Below are 16,281 nucleotides of genomic sequence, written 5' to 3'. Positions count from 1 at the left end.
TAGTCAGTTACAAGGCAGGATTAGCTGGGAGACTTCTAAATGACGGCGCACATGGAAGTAGTTCTTTTGTAGATTATGGTGAACTTGTGTGTGTTGTAGCAGTGCTTTGCTATTGAGAACGAGGTAGCATGCTAGCGTTAGCATGCTAGCGTTAGCCATAGCGTTAGCATGCTAACGCTACGAGCTAATGGTTGCGGTTAGCCTGCTCGTTTCGGCTTGTGACGTCATAAGCCGTGCTGATTTTGACCAGCTCACCCAGAGACTGAAGGCAGGACACATTCAGAAACTGTATCTCACTCTAAACAGCATGGATGGATTTTTTTCAAAGTTTGTATGTGTGTGGAAGCACCAGAGACACAACATAACACCCCAAATCCCAGAAAAAGTGATTTTTTCATAATATGGGCACTTTAAAGTTGTGCTACTTGTTAAAAGGCTCTTCGTGATTGGAGACTGGCCTACATTATAATTTTTTGTTGTTCTATTATCTATCAAAGCCTCTTAGATCCTCTGCTGCCGTTTTTTTTAGACAATAACAGTTTGTCTGATGAAGCTGTTATATGATTACATTACATGTCATTTAGCTGATGCTTTCATCCAAAGTGACTTACAATTGCTATATATGTCAGAGGTAACACGCCTCTGGAGCAACTAGGGGATAAGTGCCTTGCTCAGGGACACACTGGTTGATGTATCACAGTGGGAATCTAACCCAGATCTCCCTCACCAAAGGCATGGTCATATCCACTGCTCCATCACCACTGTATTAGAAGATTGGGTAACTGTAATGCTCTCTTCACAATCAATTGACAAACTAATAAATGAATCCAGAACTTTTAATTAAAGTGAGAACGTTTGATCTCCCGGTGTCTTTAAGGGTTGATGGTAAAGTTCTGCTCTCTACGACTCTCTTTTCTGTCCAGATAAACTGCTGTTGGAACTGAAGTTTCCCTAACCTGACTGGTACATCTCCTACATGTTTAAAGTTTTTTTGTGTGTACATACTGTTGATGATCTTGTGTTCTTTAAAATGAAAGAAAAACAAGAAGCAAAACTAACTCTGATCTTACTGTACACATATTTTGTTTGACACTTTAGATGTTTTTTTCAGGGCTGAGAAAAAGTGATAAAGCTTCAAAAAATACCGTCTGAAGCATCGTATACAACTATAGAAACCCACTCAATGAAATGTTAGGATTGATTTTAAAGTTGTGCTACTTGTTAAAAGGCTCTTCATGGTTGGAGACTGGCCTGCATTATAATTCTTTGTTGTTTAATTATCTATCAAAGCCTCTTAGATCCTCTGCTGCCAGAGTTTTAAATTCAAACTAGAGCTAAAGATTGATTGCTTGTCAACTATTGTGATAATCAGTTTGAGTCATTATTTATGTAAAAACAGGTAAACTAGTGTGATGTCAGCTTGTTAAATGTGAATATATTCTAGTTTCTTCTCTCCTCTGGGACAGGAAAATGAATATCTTTGAGTTGTGGATACAACAAGACATTTGGGGATGTCATCTTGGGCTTTTTGGGAAACTCTGATCCACATTTTTCACCATTTTCTGACATTTTAAAGACCAAACAACTGATGGACAAAGTAATTGACATATTGGAGCCTGAGAACAATGACCGCTCCTGTAATTATATATGTGACAAATAAAGACTTGAAACTTTAACTTAACTTAAGCGCTGCAGTTCTTGTCTACTCCAACAAAAACCCAAATGAAAATAGAGCTCTAAATCCTCTCGTGAGGGAAAACATGAGTGTGTAAACTGACCTGAAGTAGGTGGCGATACAGAGGATGACTATCAGCATGGGGTAGTAGATGTAGAAGCCGTTAGCGATAAAAGAGAGGACACGCATCGACCCCATGATCTGAAACAGAGACAGCAGTCAGACAGCTGATCCTGCACACTGTGGACCACTTACTGCTACTGTCCTTCTACCGATGCTCTGTGGAGAGCTGGAGAACTGCACAGGGCATCATACACACACAACTACCCACCCTAGGAGACATTTACAGGACTTGATGCTTGCGTCGGGCCAAAAGCATCACACAGGAGTTCTCCCACCCAGCCAATCACCTTTTCACCCTGCTGCCCTCTGGGAAGCGTTACAGGTCCATGAAGGCCCACACATCCAGAATTATGAACAGTTTTCACCCATGTGCCACAGAAGAACTGAACACTAACAAATAATGGTGCAATAGCAGTCCTTCTGCAAACAAACATGTGCAATATCTGACTTTTCTTATTGTATTTACTATATTTATTGTTTTTATTCTGTGTCTTTTGCCTTGATACTGTCATTTTATCTGTGTACCACTGAGGGTGAGTTTCGGAAAAATTCCGTTTGACAGTTGCTGTCCAATGACAATAAAACATATTCTATTCTACACAGAGGATGTTACTGCGGCAGACTCACAGAGGTGTAGGCCGTCTGCTCCTTCTGCTGGTGAGAGATGGCCGAGTCCATGTGGATCAAACCCAGGAAGTTGAGACACAGAGGAGGCGTCAGACGACAGAACAACCTGCAGGTTCAAGAGTCTGCATCAAAGATCAGTTATCATACGTTCTGTACCTCACTTTGTTTCTAACTGTGGCGACTGCATGCGGTTATCGTTGCACTATTCTTTTAACATGCTGCTCGGTTTTTAAACTATGACTTCTATTATTATAGGTTTGATTTATTATTTAGAGGGTCTATTTCAGCCAAAGCACTGTATGCTGCTGGACCTGGGAACCACATGTCCTTCCCTTATGTCTTAAAATGTTTGAATGACAATAAAATATCACTTTAAATCACTTTACATAACGCTGTACACCCACACATCAACAGTTCCTGCTCTTCTGTCTCCTCTCTGAGGCTGCATGCCCAGAAGATCTTTCCTGGACATTATATTCATGTTTTATTGGGTTCTCAAACATTTACATATAAGTCTAAAACCCCAATGTACCCTGTAAAAACACACACTCACAAGAGAAAAGAAAGCCTATAATTTAAAAAGATTTCACAAAGTTGCAGTAATCAGTTACAGGTTACAGTAGATTACATTTCTTCTAGTTTGGACATGTTAAAGTAGTCCCAGGATCAGTATTGTAGTATTGTATCTCAGCTTTTACAAGTTCAGAGGGTCCAGAGAGAACCACATCCCTATACATACATACATACATACATACATATGTACATGTATATACTGTACATATATAGTATTATATCTAACTTCCTGTGACTCACATGCCGCTGAACTGGAGGCTGTAGGCGTCAGTCTGGTGATGGGAGGCCAGGTAGTAGTAGTTGAAGACCCGAATGCGGAACACAGTGGAGTAAACGCAGGTACACAGGAAGAAGATAGTGACGAAGCACGCCATCTGGTGGAGAAAAGGGTCATCACAAACCAGAGAGACGGATACTTCAGAGCTGTCAGTGTTTTAACCCCCAGAGAGGTCAGAAACAAGAGGAAGGCAGAGCTTTGAGTGGGAGGAGACCTTGTGTGATTGTTCCATTCTTTTGCTGCTTTTCTCTCATGTTTCTTATTCACCTTCCTTACATATCGTACTCACCTCGATGTACAGGTAGTTGTAGTCTCTCTCGGCCAGCTGGATGAACACAGCGAACAGAGAGAGGACGGGGCGGGTGCTGAAGAAGGTGCACTCGGACCAGACCACGGCCACGCTGAACAGGGTCAGGACCACCGACAGCAGCCGGTAGAACCAGCACTTCAGGAAGCACTCCCAGTACCACTCTGTACACACACAGACACACACACACACACACACACAGACACACACACACACACACACACACACACACAGACACACACAGACACACACACACACACACACACACACACACACACACACACACACACACACACACAGTTTCAGCACACTGCACATACATCACATCCCACATTGTAGTGCTGGTGCTTTGGTACTGCCAATTTGTTTTGTTTTGTCATGGTTCATGTGTGCAATAAACATTAAACTTTGTGAGAAAAAAATCGTGGCAGAGAATCGTGATATCACTTCTAAGCTAAAAAATCGTGATTCATATTTTTCCCCCCGAATCGTGCAGGCCTACCGCTACTGCATTGCTGTTAGTTACAACAGAAACACTGGGTGTAGCAGAGCCTTTACGATACATTAACAGTGACTTTTCTAAGTGCTGTTAATAGTGAAACCGGTTAATGGGTGCATCCCTACTGATGGGTTACATCGAATTAAATGGAAGGTTATGATGAAAACAAGGCTTAGTTGAAATGACTCGGCACTCATACGCACCAGCAGTCGGCGTGTACACGTATCTGCTGAACCAGCCGGCCGGCTCAGAGGACGGGAAGCTGTGGACAAACTGGTGCGCTGAGCTGGTCTCATTCTTGGCGACGTCCTCCAGGTGGATGGCCTGCTGCAGAAGGATCTGCCACTGGACACGAGTCCTGTTGTGCCTCTGAACCGCGTAGATCACCTAAACACACACACACACGGATTAGACTCAATCACTATGTTTGTCTACAATAACTTGCAGGTAGAAAACTCCTGCGTCCTGTTCATACAATTTAATGGTGCTGAGCAAATGGTGATGAGGAAGTTTTAGCGTCACATCACGGTGATTCTGTCTATACTCCACTGGCCGTCACATCTCCTGTTTCTTAGCCTCCATTCACCTGGCTGTTCATTGGTCAGATTAAGGAGGAATTTAGGCTGCTACCTCAGCTTTAAAATTAACTTCTTTACACATATTTCTACAGACAGGAAATTTCATGTTCACAATTTGCGGCTGCTATAAACTGTAACTGTACCTTAGAGTTGGGTTGATTTCCAGTTTGTCAACAACTTCTTCTGGCAAATTAAAAAGTAGCTGTCATTAGCAACCTGTGGCATCAGCGTCACAGCGCTAAATCAAACATGTACTGCAACTGCAAGCAGTGTTGGGCAGTAGCGTAACATATATGGCAGAGTTAGTCTCAAAGAAGCGTAAACACCTAACCAAAGAGTTCATTATAACCTCACTGCAGGTAAAAAGTCTTAGAGGTGCATCACCGCCACCAAGTGAATTGGAGTCGCCACACTAATCATGGGCTCTCTCTCATGTCTCACGTGGGAGCGGCGGAGACAAGTTTGTATTTGGTAAACGGGTCTGGTGTTTGGCTTGATATCAAACCGGTTTGAAGGTTTTTACACCGGCCCGAGCCTGCTGCTCCGTTCCCCCTCTCACCTGTTTATGGAGCTTCACCAGGCTCTTCTCACTGGGATAAGTGTTCTGTTTGTCGTCAAAATCCTCGTAGTCGTCCATGTTCCTGCCCATCTTCTCTTGGTAATCCACGGGACACTGAGAGGGGACACGGCAGATCATTACCTCTCTCATCACATCTGATCTATGGATCATATCACTGAGAGCTGCTGTTAAAGTTTCCCCAATTACCTTTCTCAGAATGGTATCGATGTACTTCCTCAGCGGATGGTTATACTTGATGGATTCACTGACTTTTCTCACCTCCTGCAGAAAAAAACAGATTCACAGTGAAAACACAGATACCATCTGAACATCAAACATCACCGTAACTAGGACTGTCAACAAATATTCTAAATTTAGACAGACAGACAGACAGACAGACAGACAGACAGACAGACAGACAGACACTTTAATCAACCCGAGGGAAATTTTAGGCATCCAGTAGCTTAGACAACCATAACACAACAAACACAGATACACACGTATATCTCACATACATAAAAAAAAATCACTTACAGAAATTTAAAGAGTTAACAATTTAAGGTCTGGTATGGACTGACCATGTGATGCAATGACCATGATAAGGGTCTATGGTAGACTGTGTGCAATGGTGGTGGTGCAAAAGTGGGGTTAGTGCAGTGGGTTAACCCACAGTGCAGGGATTGAACAGTGCAATAGCTTATTATTAAATATTAACTATGACTATAAAAAGACAAGAATTAATGTATATTAAATGTATATTCGAATTGTAAAAAGAAACAGACATTCAAATATGAAATACTATATTTGAATATTATGAGAGAAAATACATTCTCTCGTGGGCCGCTGCTCCCTAAACCTTTAGCTTCCTGTCTGATGAACGGGTCAGGAGAAGAGTTCACAGCGAGAGAGGAGGTGTGTTGATGGTGCTTCTGACGCCACAAAGACTCCAACGTCAATGTTTTACTGCAGAGACTAGATTGGGACATTTCTGACAGGGAGGACGGATGCTGAAATTGTCGGACAAACTCGTGGAACAGCAAGAAACTCGGTTGTTTCTCAACAAATTACAAATCGTCTCTGTGACGGCGGTGTAATCTGCTGAGTCATGTTCTGGCTCCTGCACGCTCCAGAGAGAGAGAGGGAGAGGACTAACTGAAGTTACGGTGTTGAATTTCAGTTTTACGTTATATAAGACATTATTTTATTAATTTATGTAATGGGTCGGTATTATGTTTAGACCTTTTTAAAGATATTTTGATATCTATAAATACCATTTAAGTACATTGTACATTTTTATTCGCCACTTGTATATACGTTTGTACATTCTTTCCTTTGTATGTTTAATTTTAAGTTGTTCTTGTATTCTATCCTTGTATATTCTGTACGTGCGCTGTGTGTCTTATATTTTGCTGCTGTAGCACTGACATTTTCCAATTTGGCATCAATAAAGCCTAATCCAACCTAATCAAATTGGGTAATCCTCACCCCTAACCCTAACCCCTAAACCTAACCCTAAATATAACTATATAAGTAGATTTGTCTTATCTGTCTAATGTATTGGTTTGCCCTCTTTTGGACACAATGGGCATAAATAGATATTCAAACCTCTGTGTTTTTAGAAGGGATATTTGAACGTCACTTTTTGCCGATTTTCACAGCCCTAACTGTAACGTGCAGCGGCTGACGCCCACCTCCATGACGTCCTCCAGGTTCTCCTCTGCGTCCGCCTTCTCCGTCATCAGCTTGGACGCCTTGAAATATGTCTTGATGAGCAAGTGTCCGTGCCGTGAGGCGTTCCAGTAGGAGCGAGGGATCTCCACCAAGCCGTAGCCGAGCAGCAGCACCAGCAGGAACAGACCCCAGGTGTTAGCTGCTGTGATCCCGATGGTCTGCAGCTCGTACCTGAAGCACATCGGAGGACAGAAAGGTAGCTGACCTGTGCTGCATGTTTACTGCTGGGCTAATGGGCAACTGTTCACCTTAAGTTAGATCCACTAAAAGTTCTGTTGTTGCCGCTGACAGACTCAGATTATTATTCTAAGTGTCTGACAACATTATGAAAGGATCCCTACAGAGATAGACCTTTTAGTTAAAGAGTAAGATCCTTTTAGTTTAACATGAAACAACCCCAAAATCACCATCACCAAACTACACCAGACTCCATGTAAATAATCAGGACTTTTATCATCGTAAAACACACTTCATTCAAAGTGGACAGAAACTAAATCAAACTATCAAAAGCCGTCTTGGTTCATCTTTCCACTGTTCCAACAATCACCACTCTGGTTAGGTTGAAATAAACCCTTAATTCACCCATTTACATGTGGAGATATGCTGGCTCTATACACACTAAAAGTCCTGATTATTTACATGGAGTCTGGTGGAAATATGCTGGCTCTATACACGCTAAAAGTCCTGATTATTTACATGGAGTCTGGTGGAGTTTGGTGGAGATTTCGGGGCTGTTTCATGTTAAACTAAAAGGATCTTACTCTTTAACTAAAAGGTCTATCTCTGTAGGGATCCTTTCATAATCTTGTCAGACACTTAGAATAATAATCTGAGTCTTTCAGCGGCAACAACAGAACTTTTAGTGGACGCTGACTGATTCTGAACAAGCTATAGAGTTTTCACTAAATACTGGACCAGTTTCAAACCTAGTCACTTATGGCGTTTTTCCACCACATGGTACCTGCTCAACTCGCCTTGACTCTACTCTCCTTTTTTGGTTTTCCATTATGATAAAAAGTACCTGGTACCTGCTAACAGGTACTTTTTTTAGTATCACCTCCGTCGAGGTTCCGAGCGAACTGAGGCGACACCAAAAGGTGACGTGAAAACCTGCAGACTACTGATTGGTCGGAGAGAATCATCACTAATCACTGCGTCATCATTGCTAGCGGCCGACGGTCCTGAACAAACCCGCCATTTTAAAATTTAAATTTTTAAAAGTTTAGCCAGCAGAGTTTTTTTGCTGCCTCCAGCTTCTTTTGAAACTAAATGTGTCTTCTGGCAAACAGACACATGCCGAGAATCAACAACACACCTGCCATGTTCTGTGTGTGTCGCCTTTGGTCACGGTAGTTTCCTGCGGCGTCGCTATGACGACCAGCCACGCTGAGGCGGTACTAAATCTGCAATGGAATGGCCGTGTCGAGTCGAGCTGGTACTAGCAGTGGGTAAGCGCCATTAGACACAAATGCATGTGAAAATAGGGTCCAGGTATGAAATAAAAATGTAATTTCCCTTAAATGCAATATTTCAAAGCTAAAATATGAATAACTCTTGTCAGGTCTGATGTCAGGAAAGAGCTCACTCACCAGGACAGGTGCCACTGAGGATGAACAGCCACGTAAATGAGTAGGGAGCCGAAGATGAGCAGGTAGGTCCCGTAATAAATAGCATTTTCTATCAGAGCCGTTTTTATTTTCCCCGTGATGGAGAAGCCTCCGGAGCGGGCGTAGGACTGCATGAAGGGCAGCAGCAGCCTGAAAAACACAAAGCACACCCGTATGGTAAGGAGTATATATGGGGGGAGTATATTGTAATAAACATTTCTCTACAGGGTTCAACCATAAGAAACAATAAAGGTTGCCCGATGGCCAAGGAAAAGTAAAACGCCACGCGGGGAGAGCTGTAATCGGGCCATAAAGTTCGGCCTGACAAGGCCCGAACCTGACAAGTCCATTTTGATGGACAGCTTTATAAAAGTCAGAACCCGTTTACAGCCCGACATTATTCAAATGTGCGCACGCACACATCAGCTCTTTTGCCTTTTGTCAAGAATGAGTCATTTATAAAAATGTTAACATCATGTATTCGTGACTAACGGAGGCTATCGGCCACTTGGAAGTTGGAACAAAGAAATAAAATCAGTCCTCCAGAGGCCAGCCTGTGTCTCACCTCCTCAGCATCCATTTTCACGCTAATCGAAAAGCATCACCTGACCGCTCATTTACCGCGCAAGCCTGAGCCCGAGCTCGGCCCGAGCCCGTGTAAAATGATGTAGAATGTAGAATGTAGAAATTAAGATCGAACCCGTCAGGTCCCATTCGGTTCGGGCAAAGATCTTCAGCTCTACCCGTAAATATGGGTTTCAATCAGGTTTTTCCAATCATCTTTGTATCATAAATGTTGTCATAATTCTCTTGCCCGAGTTGGAAAATGTGTGTAGAATGATTTGATTTAGATGTGCTGTTGGCCAATAAAGATTTGAGTTGGTGCTAGATGCGTAACTGGCAGCTGTCTTGTTAGAAGAAGAAGAAGAAGAAGAAGAAGAAGAAGAAGAAGAAGAAGAAGAGAAAATGAGAGTTTCAAGCATCCTGATACAATGGAAGGAGTTTTTCTATGGTGGCAGGAGATGATGTCGAAGAAACAACTAAATATAACAATTTACTTGAGTAAAAACTATTTGTATAGGGGCGAGAAGAAAATGTATTTCTGGTAAGTAGACCTTAAAGATGAAACCTGCTGTACATTATTTACATGCTCAAGTAGTTGCAAATTAAATGCTCACGCAATTTGTTTCATTATGAATGTTTTCATTCTATACTTTGGGTTTAGGTTTCGCTATGAAGAATTTCTTGTAGGCTAAAATTCATTTTGTTGACCTGTTGTAGATGTTAAGTGCCCTATAGTTCCTCAAAAAATACAGTTCAATCACAACTGAAAATATGCCTCATTGTGTGTGAATAGAGGTGAATAAATATACAGTATTTGTTTGTGTTGCAGCAAAGTCTCAGCTTTGTTTCATACGGGAGGGGGGGGGTGGTGTTCGGACAGACCTGCCCCCACTGCTAAAACAAAATCCTAAAGGAAAACACTGCATGTGCCCGTTTAAGTCAGACGGCTAATTTACAACTGTAGTCCTTTGGCGAGATGTTTTGAAACGAGAGCAACAGGAAACAGAAAGACATTAGTACAGGTTAGAATTTACAGACGGAAGACAACAAGATGACAGCAACAGCAACAGAATAAGTGTTCTCAGGAAGCCATGCAGAGTAATTGATATGGTGTTTATGATACAGACCATGTGAGACACTGGGACGTCCAGTACACCACCCTCCAGAACACCGGCATGATCCCATCAGGGATGTAGCTCCACGGCTTGTAGCAGGGCTTCGGGACACTACGATGGAGAAGAAGGAGATATGAGCAGGGAATGTTCTACCGCAGAGATCTTCAACGGGAGGTCCCGGACCCCTAGGGGGTCTTCAAAGTCATTGTAGAGGGGTTTTGAAAGTTTTTTGAATGTCCTAACATGACTAACATGACTCCAACATATTAGCAAATATAAGCCCCCACTGATTATAGGCTAACTGGCCTATAGTAAGGTAGTCACTTAGGTAGCCATCCACAGGTACAGTTCATCTTTAAGATTCACTCTGACACATAGAGGTGGGGGAAAAACATCCATACAGCATAGTACAGTGATAGTTTCCGTGGCAATACTGTATTGATGCACAGACGCCAAGTATCAATCTTTCATTATATATGTGTTGGTCAGTGTGTCTGCTTGACAATCCCATTTTGCAGCAATAAAATTGAAGTGAGATGAACAACCAGAGACATGTATCTTTTTAGGTAAAACAGATGTTGACAAAGTTTACTTTTGGGGACATCATTTAAAATTGGGGAAAGATTTGAAGTTGGAAATAAAGGTAATAAATTGCAATATATCGCAGAATATTGCAATATGTTTAAATTTGCAATAATATCGTATCGTGACAAAAGTACCGTGATGATATCGTATCGTAATTCCCACCCCTACTGATTTTTTTAAATCATGCCGACATATTACTTTAATAGCTAAGTATTCTATGCACTAAAAAGTTAATTATAGGTCCAGTTTAATATGCAACTTAATTTTAAATAATATATGTAGTAGAGGGTCCCTGCTCCGTTTCTCTTTCAGTTAAGGGGTCCTTGGCTTAAAAAAACGTTGAAGACCCGCGTTCTTCCGGAAAAAATGACAGCTCCGATTTCGGTGCCTGATTTGGGTGCTGGTCTGGTGCTCTGAAACGGATGTTACACATGATGCTAGTTAACACTACACCTGGCAGCAGGTAGTGTTAACTTACTATTAGCTAGTAGTCTGCAGTTGTTTTTTAAAGATTCGGTTCAGGAGGCGTTTTCAAAGTACTGTTTAAGCACAACGGAAAAAACCCAACCGATACCCAACCCTACTGAACTCCAGAAGTGTTTTGAAGAAGAAACAGGGAAGGAACAACTGGGCATGTTTGAAGGAAAAATGAAAGATACTCTAAAAGTATCACTGATCGTCTAAAGCAGCGCTTCTCAAACTCTGGACCAAGGTCCGCATCCGGACCAAACTATAATTAATCTGGGCCCAGTACATACTTTGTGTTAGGCCGGCTTCACACTGGCTGCGTGGCGTGAGCGTGGCGTTTCTGTTGTGTGTCAGCTGCGTGGCGTTTTCTTTGTCTTTACACCAGAAAGATGTCTGACGCGGTGCTGCTGCTACTAGCCTTGTCTGGACACATGGATGTTTCCATAAACATAAACATAAATATATTCTGATCTGATCACAGCAGAGACAACGTCGGCAGGATTGACGGCAAAATAGGCTCCAGAATATTTCCTTCTGGATTGACAGGTGCAATATTTGAATATCGATAATTATTTATCATTATTTTTTTTAAATTACATTTATATCTGCATTTATGTCAAAACCTCGAGACTTTCAAACATCAACATGTCATTTATTAAATGTATTTGTGTCTAAACGACATATAAACATCTTTTCCTATTCTATGTTGTCTGGAAACTCTTCCAACACGCTGACGTGTCGCGTGAAAAATAGGCGTCGGTCCTATTTCTAGCATGCACGCGTTTTCTGAGACGTGCGTGTCACACAGGCAGTGTGCACGCTCTAACCTGTTACCATGGGAGCCCAAATAAACACGGACACGCTCACGCCACGCAGTCAGTAGTATCATTGATAGTCTAAAGCAGTGATTCTCAAACTCCGGACGAAACTGTAAGTAAATCCGGGCCCAGTACATACTTTGTGTTATGAAAAATGTCTATTGATCCATTCATTGTTCTGATGTTGAATTTATGGGAGGAAAAATGGACAATGAAGTTGAAAATGGCAACAACAAAAACATTGGTACAAAATACCGGTACCCAAATTGGTCCAAAAGTTGAGCAGGAAAAAAGAGAACTTCACTTGAATGTACAGGTATGTTGCTTAAAGTTCAAAGTGAGTTGAAGAAATGTTATTTTGTTATTGCCAATCATTTTGGACCTCTGACCTGGAATAAAAATCAGATGCGGACCTTTGAGTGATATGTTTGAGAACGCCTGGTCTAAAGTATCCATTCAGGAGCCATTTCAAACAAAAACCAAACCATACCCAACCCTAGTAATATCTTATATCTGGATATAAAAACATCCGCTGATGCCCTGAAGAAGATGCAGTAATAGTTTATTGAGAGACATGTTGTATACTCACCTTTTGGTGGGTGTGACAGATGTGTTAGCTGCCGTGTGATTGGATGGTAAGGAGGTGGGAACAGAGGCGTGCTCCTCATGGTCTATCTTACACTGCTTGTAGATGGTCTGAAGGGACAGATTAATAACTTGATTTGATTTATTTAGCACAGTGGTACCCAACCCTTTTGGCCTGAGGTCCACCCACAGCCTTGTCTGATTAACTCATGTACCTCTTCATCAATTCCCAATGTATGTTCCAAATGTACAACACTATTCATTATATAAAAGTGGATATTGTTAACTATTTCAACAGCTAACTATTTCAGTTGTTAGCTCTTTCAACCTTTAGCCAACTATTTAAACCATTAGATAACTATTTCAGCTGTTAGCTAACTATTTTACCTTTTAGCTATTTTAACTGTTTCTCTGTAACTTTTAGCTTAACTTCTGGGCTCGCTTGCTAACTAGTTTTCACACACACTCGCATAACAGCTGCAACATGTAGAGTGTGTGGAGTGACGTCTCATTCGGTACTGACCGTGCTGACGTCCAGAGGTAAGATGAAGACGATGAGGAAGCACAGGTACCAGGCCAGCAGCGTGCCGAACAGCACCATGCGCTGCTGCTTCCTGAAGTCTCCATATCGGTGCAGCAGGAACAGCGCCAGGAAAAACACCACCACGATCTCGATGCCCAGAGCAGCGCCACTCATCCCGCTGCGCTCCGCTCAGCCGCCGCCAGAAACCTGCAAGAGATCGACACGTTTACTATGGCTGGGGGGGGGAATGGTTACAGCGTAGTATCACGATATATTGTATCGAAACACAAGCCCCCAAGTATCAGAAGTCAATTTTATTACTGGCCCCTACGCAAAAAAGCGAGATGCCGCTTGCTTTTAAGATGGCACTTTAGCATGTGTTTAATGAATGAAAAATCATCCACTTTTATCTGCCTTGGACACGTTTACTTGGCTGGGAAAAATGGATACAGCATAGACGAACCAGCTTTAAAAGTGAGATATTTCCTTAATAAGTAATCGCTGTGCGGTGGATCCAATTCATGCCGATATAAAGAGGGGTTCAGGTGGATTTTGGTGTGTCCCTGCTTCCTTGTAGTTTCAGATTTCCTTTCCTAGAAAAAAAAGACAACCGTTCTAGTCTGCTGAAGGCCTACCAGCTCCGCAGAACAGTTAATTGCATCTCATCTCCGTGCACACGCTGACTGCTTGACCACAAAACAAGGAGAGAGTAATTGTGTAAAGAATGATGTGACAAATACCAACTGAGAACATCGACTAACAACACACAAAGTTATCTCTTAAGAGTATTTCTTCATCCCAAGAACATCTGTTTCAGCATTTTCAGCAGCTGTTAAATCCCATCACCACCAGTATATCAGCCTTATGGGTTTTTGGCAATTAATCACCCACTTTACTAACTTTATATTGATGTCAAAACTGTGATCATAGTTGATCATTTACATCCACCTGCTGCTTTGTAGTTTGATATTCCTTTCCTTGCCCAACATGTAAGAAAAAGATGACGTGTTCTAGTCTGCTGAAGAAGAGGAGGAACGCCTACCAGCACGTACGAACGGTTAATAGCTCCTAATCTCGGAGCACACGCTGACTGCTTCACCCTAAACAAAGAGTAACCCCCCTCTACTGAAGTAAGATTATGGGGAACGTGAACTGTGTCTTTCTTTCTACCTTTGTAGAAAGTATTGTAACATGCAAATGGAAGCAAGTTTCTTTGTTTCTACCTTTGCATGGAGGACTGTAGTGGACTCCACGTGTAAGATGCAAATGACAGCAAGTTAATATTTTCCCAAACTATCTGCTCCTCCCGTCTGGTCAGGTGACCTCACCCATGCCAGGCCTCTATGGCCCCCAGGTGGACCGCCCCACAGTTTGAACACCAGTTACAGAATCTGGGTTTCTCTGAGTCCAAATCCATCTGAAGGCCAAGTTCAGTGTCAACAAGTTAACAAGTCTGATCTCTGCTGTCTTCCCTGTTTCTCAGTTAAAGTTTGGACCAGATGTCTCTCTACCTGTCTCTCTCTTCTTGAGTCCAAACAGTTTGTGAGAAAGCAGACACAGCTGGGCCCTCTGACTCCTCCTCTCACTCATCATACTCTGGTCTGGGCCTTCAGAGAGACATTTAACATTTACAACTAGAACCAATCCCTCAACAAACACACACACCAGAGGAGATTAAACTCTGATTTAAACAGGAAAGGGATTTGAAGAGTGAGGACCAAACAGAACTGAACACATACATTTAAAACCAGCTATGAAACAGATATAAAGATGTCTCTGAAGATAACTTCTCAACCCAAACCAAAGGGTGACATCCCAGCTGCTACGTCCACTATTCCTACAGTCTATGGCTCCATCCATGCAGATGTTTTCAGCAGCTGTTACAGTCCCATCACAAGTATTACTTTAATAACTTTATGTTGATGTCAAACTGTGATCAGAGTGGATCATTTTACACCCACCTGCTGCCTTGTAGTTGGAGATTCCTCTCATTGGCCACCATGTTAGATAAAGATGTGAACTTTGACTTCTGACTCCACTGATCTATGTTGTGGTACTACTGCTGGACTAACTGCTAGGTCTGGGTTACAATAACTGATGTTGTTATTTGACTGAAGGGTCTCAATCTCCTCTGGAGCTGGTGGACTAAACTCAGAAGTTAACGCTGCAGGACTTTCACAAGTTAAAAACATTATCATCTCTCACACTGAAGTTGTAACCCCCCCCAACCCTGTGATCTATTTCTATAATGACAAGCCTGCCCAGTGACATCACTGCAAAGCCTGAATAATGACCTTTAAAGTGGTGATGGTGTCAGCTGACAGTGTTACAGTAACTAAAGTTAGTAGTTACTCTTTGTTACTAGACCCTTAGCATTAATGTGGAGCCATAGTTACATGTTTAATCTTTAAATAACATTGGTTCCAGTGCAACAGGGACGTTTTTAAGCTTCCATCCTGCAAATGGATCATCACTCATCTGTATGTTTCACGTTTTATTTAACTTTAGCCGACAATAACGCCGAGTCTCACAGCTAATCTGAACTCCTTAGCAAACGTCCATACATACTACTAATAAATCTAGTTTCTGGTTCATTAGGCCTTTAGACACCTGATAGGAGAGAAAACATGAAGGGTTACATCTATGATGATATAGTTTGAGATTAAAGTCAATTAAAATGAGCTCCACCTTTACAAGCTGCAACATTTAAGTTGTTTCAATAACATTTGCTTCAGATTTTTAATGCAAGACGTATAGTTGTATCAGAGTATTTCTACACTGTGTCTTGCTACTTCTTTAAACTCTGAGACCTTGTATAACTGGTTAATAGGCTACATGGACTGTAGAAGGTTACAGTTTGTTACTGTAATCGCTACCAATTCAAGTCAATTTTGATGTAATAAGTTAACGTTTCTAACTTAAGTCGGAGTTTACGAGTTTAACATTTTAAGGGTTGCGCTAGCTGACGTAGTCTAACGTAGTCATAAGTTACAACTTCGTATATTACAGCTCACCCTCAGTTGGTGTAAAGTCCTCCGTAAAATAGCGGTTGTCATGGCGCGTGGTT

General features: G+C 41.9%; 1 protein-coding gene across 1 annotated transcript in view; it reads right to left on the bottom strand.

Moving 5' to 3' along the window:
- The window catches only part of LOC118493084 (G-protein coupled receptor-associated protein LMBRD2B-like), a 15,308-nt gene extending 1,868 nt beyond the window's left edge, over positions 1–13,440 (bottom strand). Inside the window, exons 1-13 of the mRNA XM_035991610.1 lie at positions 13,215–13,440; positions 12,696–12,802; positions 10,248–10,346; positions 8,539–8,706; positions 6,910–7,120; positions 5,426–5,500; positions 5,219–5,332; positions 4,285–4,468; positions 3,565–3,746; positions 3,239–3,372; positions 2,426–2,531; positions 1,779–1,876; positions 713–761 (exon numbers count right to left, since the gene is read on the bottom strand). Coding sequence (XP_035847503.1) covers positions 713–761; positions 1,779–1,876; positions 2,426–2,531; positions 3,239–3,372; positions 3,565–3,746; positions 4,285–4,468; positions 5,219–5,332; positions 5,426–5,500; positions 6,910–7,120; positions 8,539–8,706; positions 10,248–10,346; positions 12,696–12,802; positions 13,215–13,388 — 1,701 coding nt within the window. The 5' untranslated portion in view covers positions 13,389–13,440. The remainder of the gene's footprint in view (positions 1–712; positions 762–1,778; positions 1,877–2,425; positions 2,532–3,238; positions 3,373–3,564; positions 3,747–4,284; positions 4,469–5,218; positions 5,333–5,425; positions 5,501–6,909; positions 7,121–8,538; positions 8,707–10,247; positions 10,347–12,695; positions 12,803–13,214) is intronic.
- Positions 13,441–16,281: the final 2,841 nt, after the last annotated feature.

Source organism: Sander lucioperca, chromosome 14, assembly GCF_008315115.2.
Source record: "Sander lucioperca isolate FBNREF2018 chromosome 14, SLUC_FBN_1.2, whole genome shotgun sequence".
Taxonomy (NCBI): domain Eukaryota; kingdom Metazoa; phylum Chordata; class Actinopteri; order Perciformes; family Percidae; genus Sander; species Sander lucioperca.
Note: the sequence above shows the minus strand (reverse complement) of the source record. Positions and strands in the feature narration are given on the sequence as shown.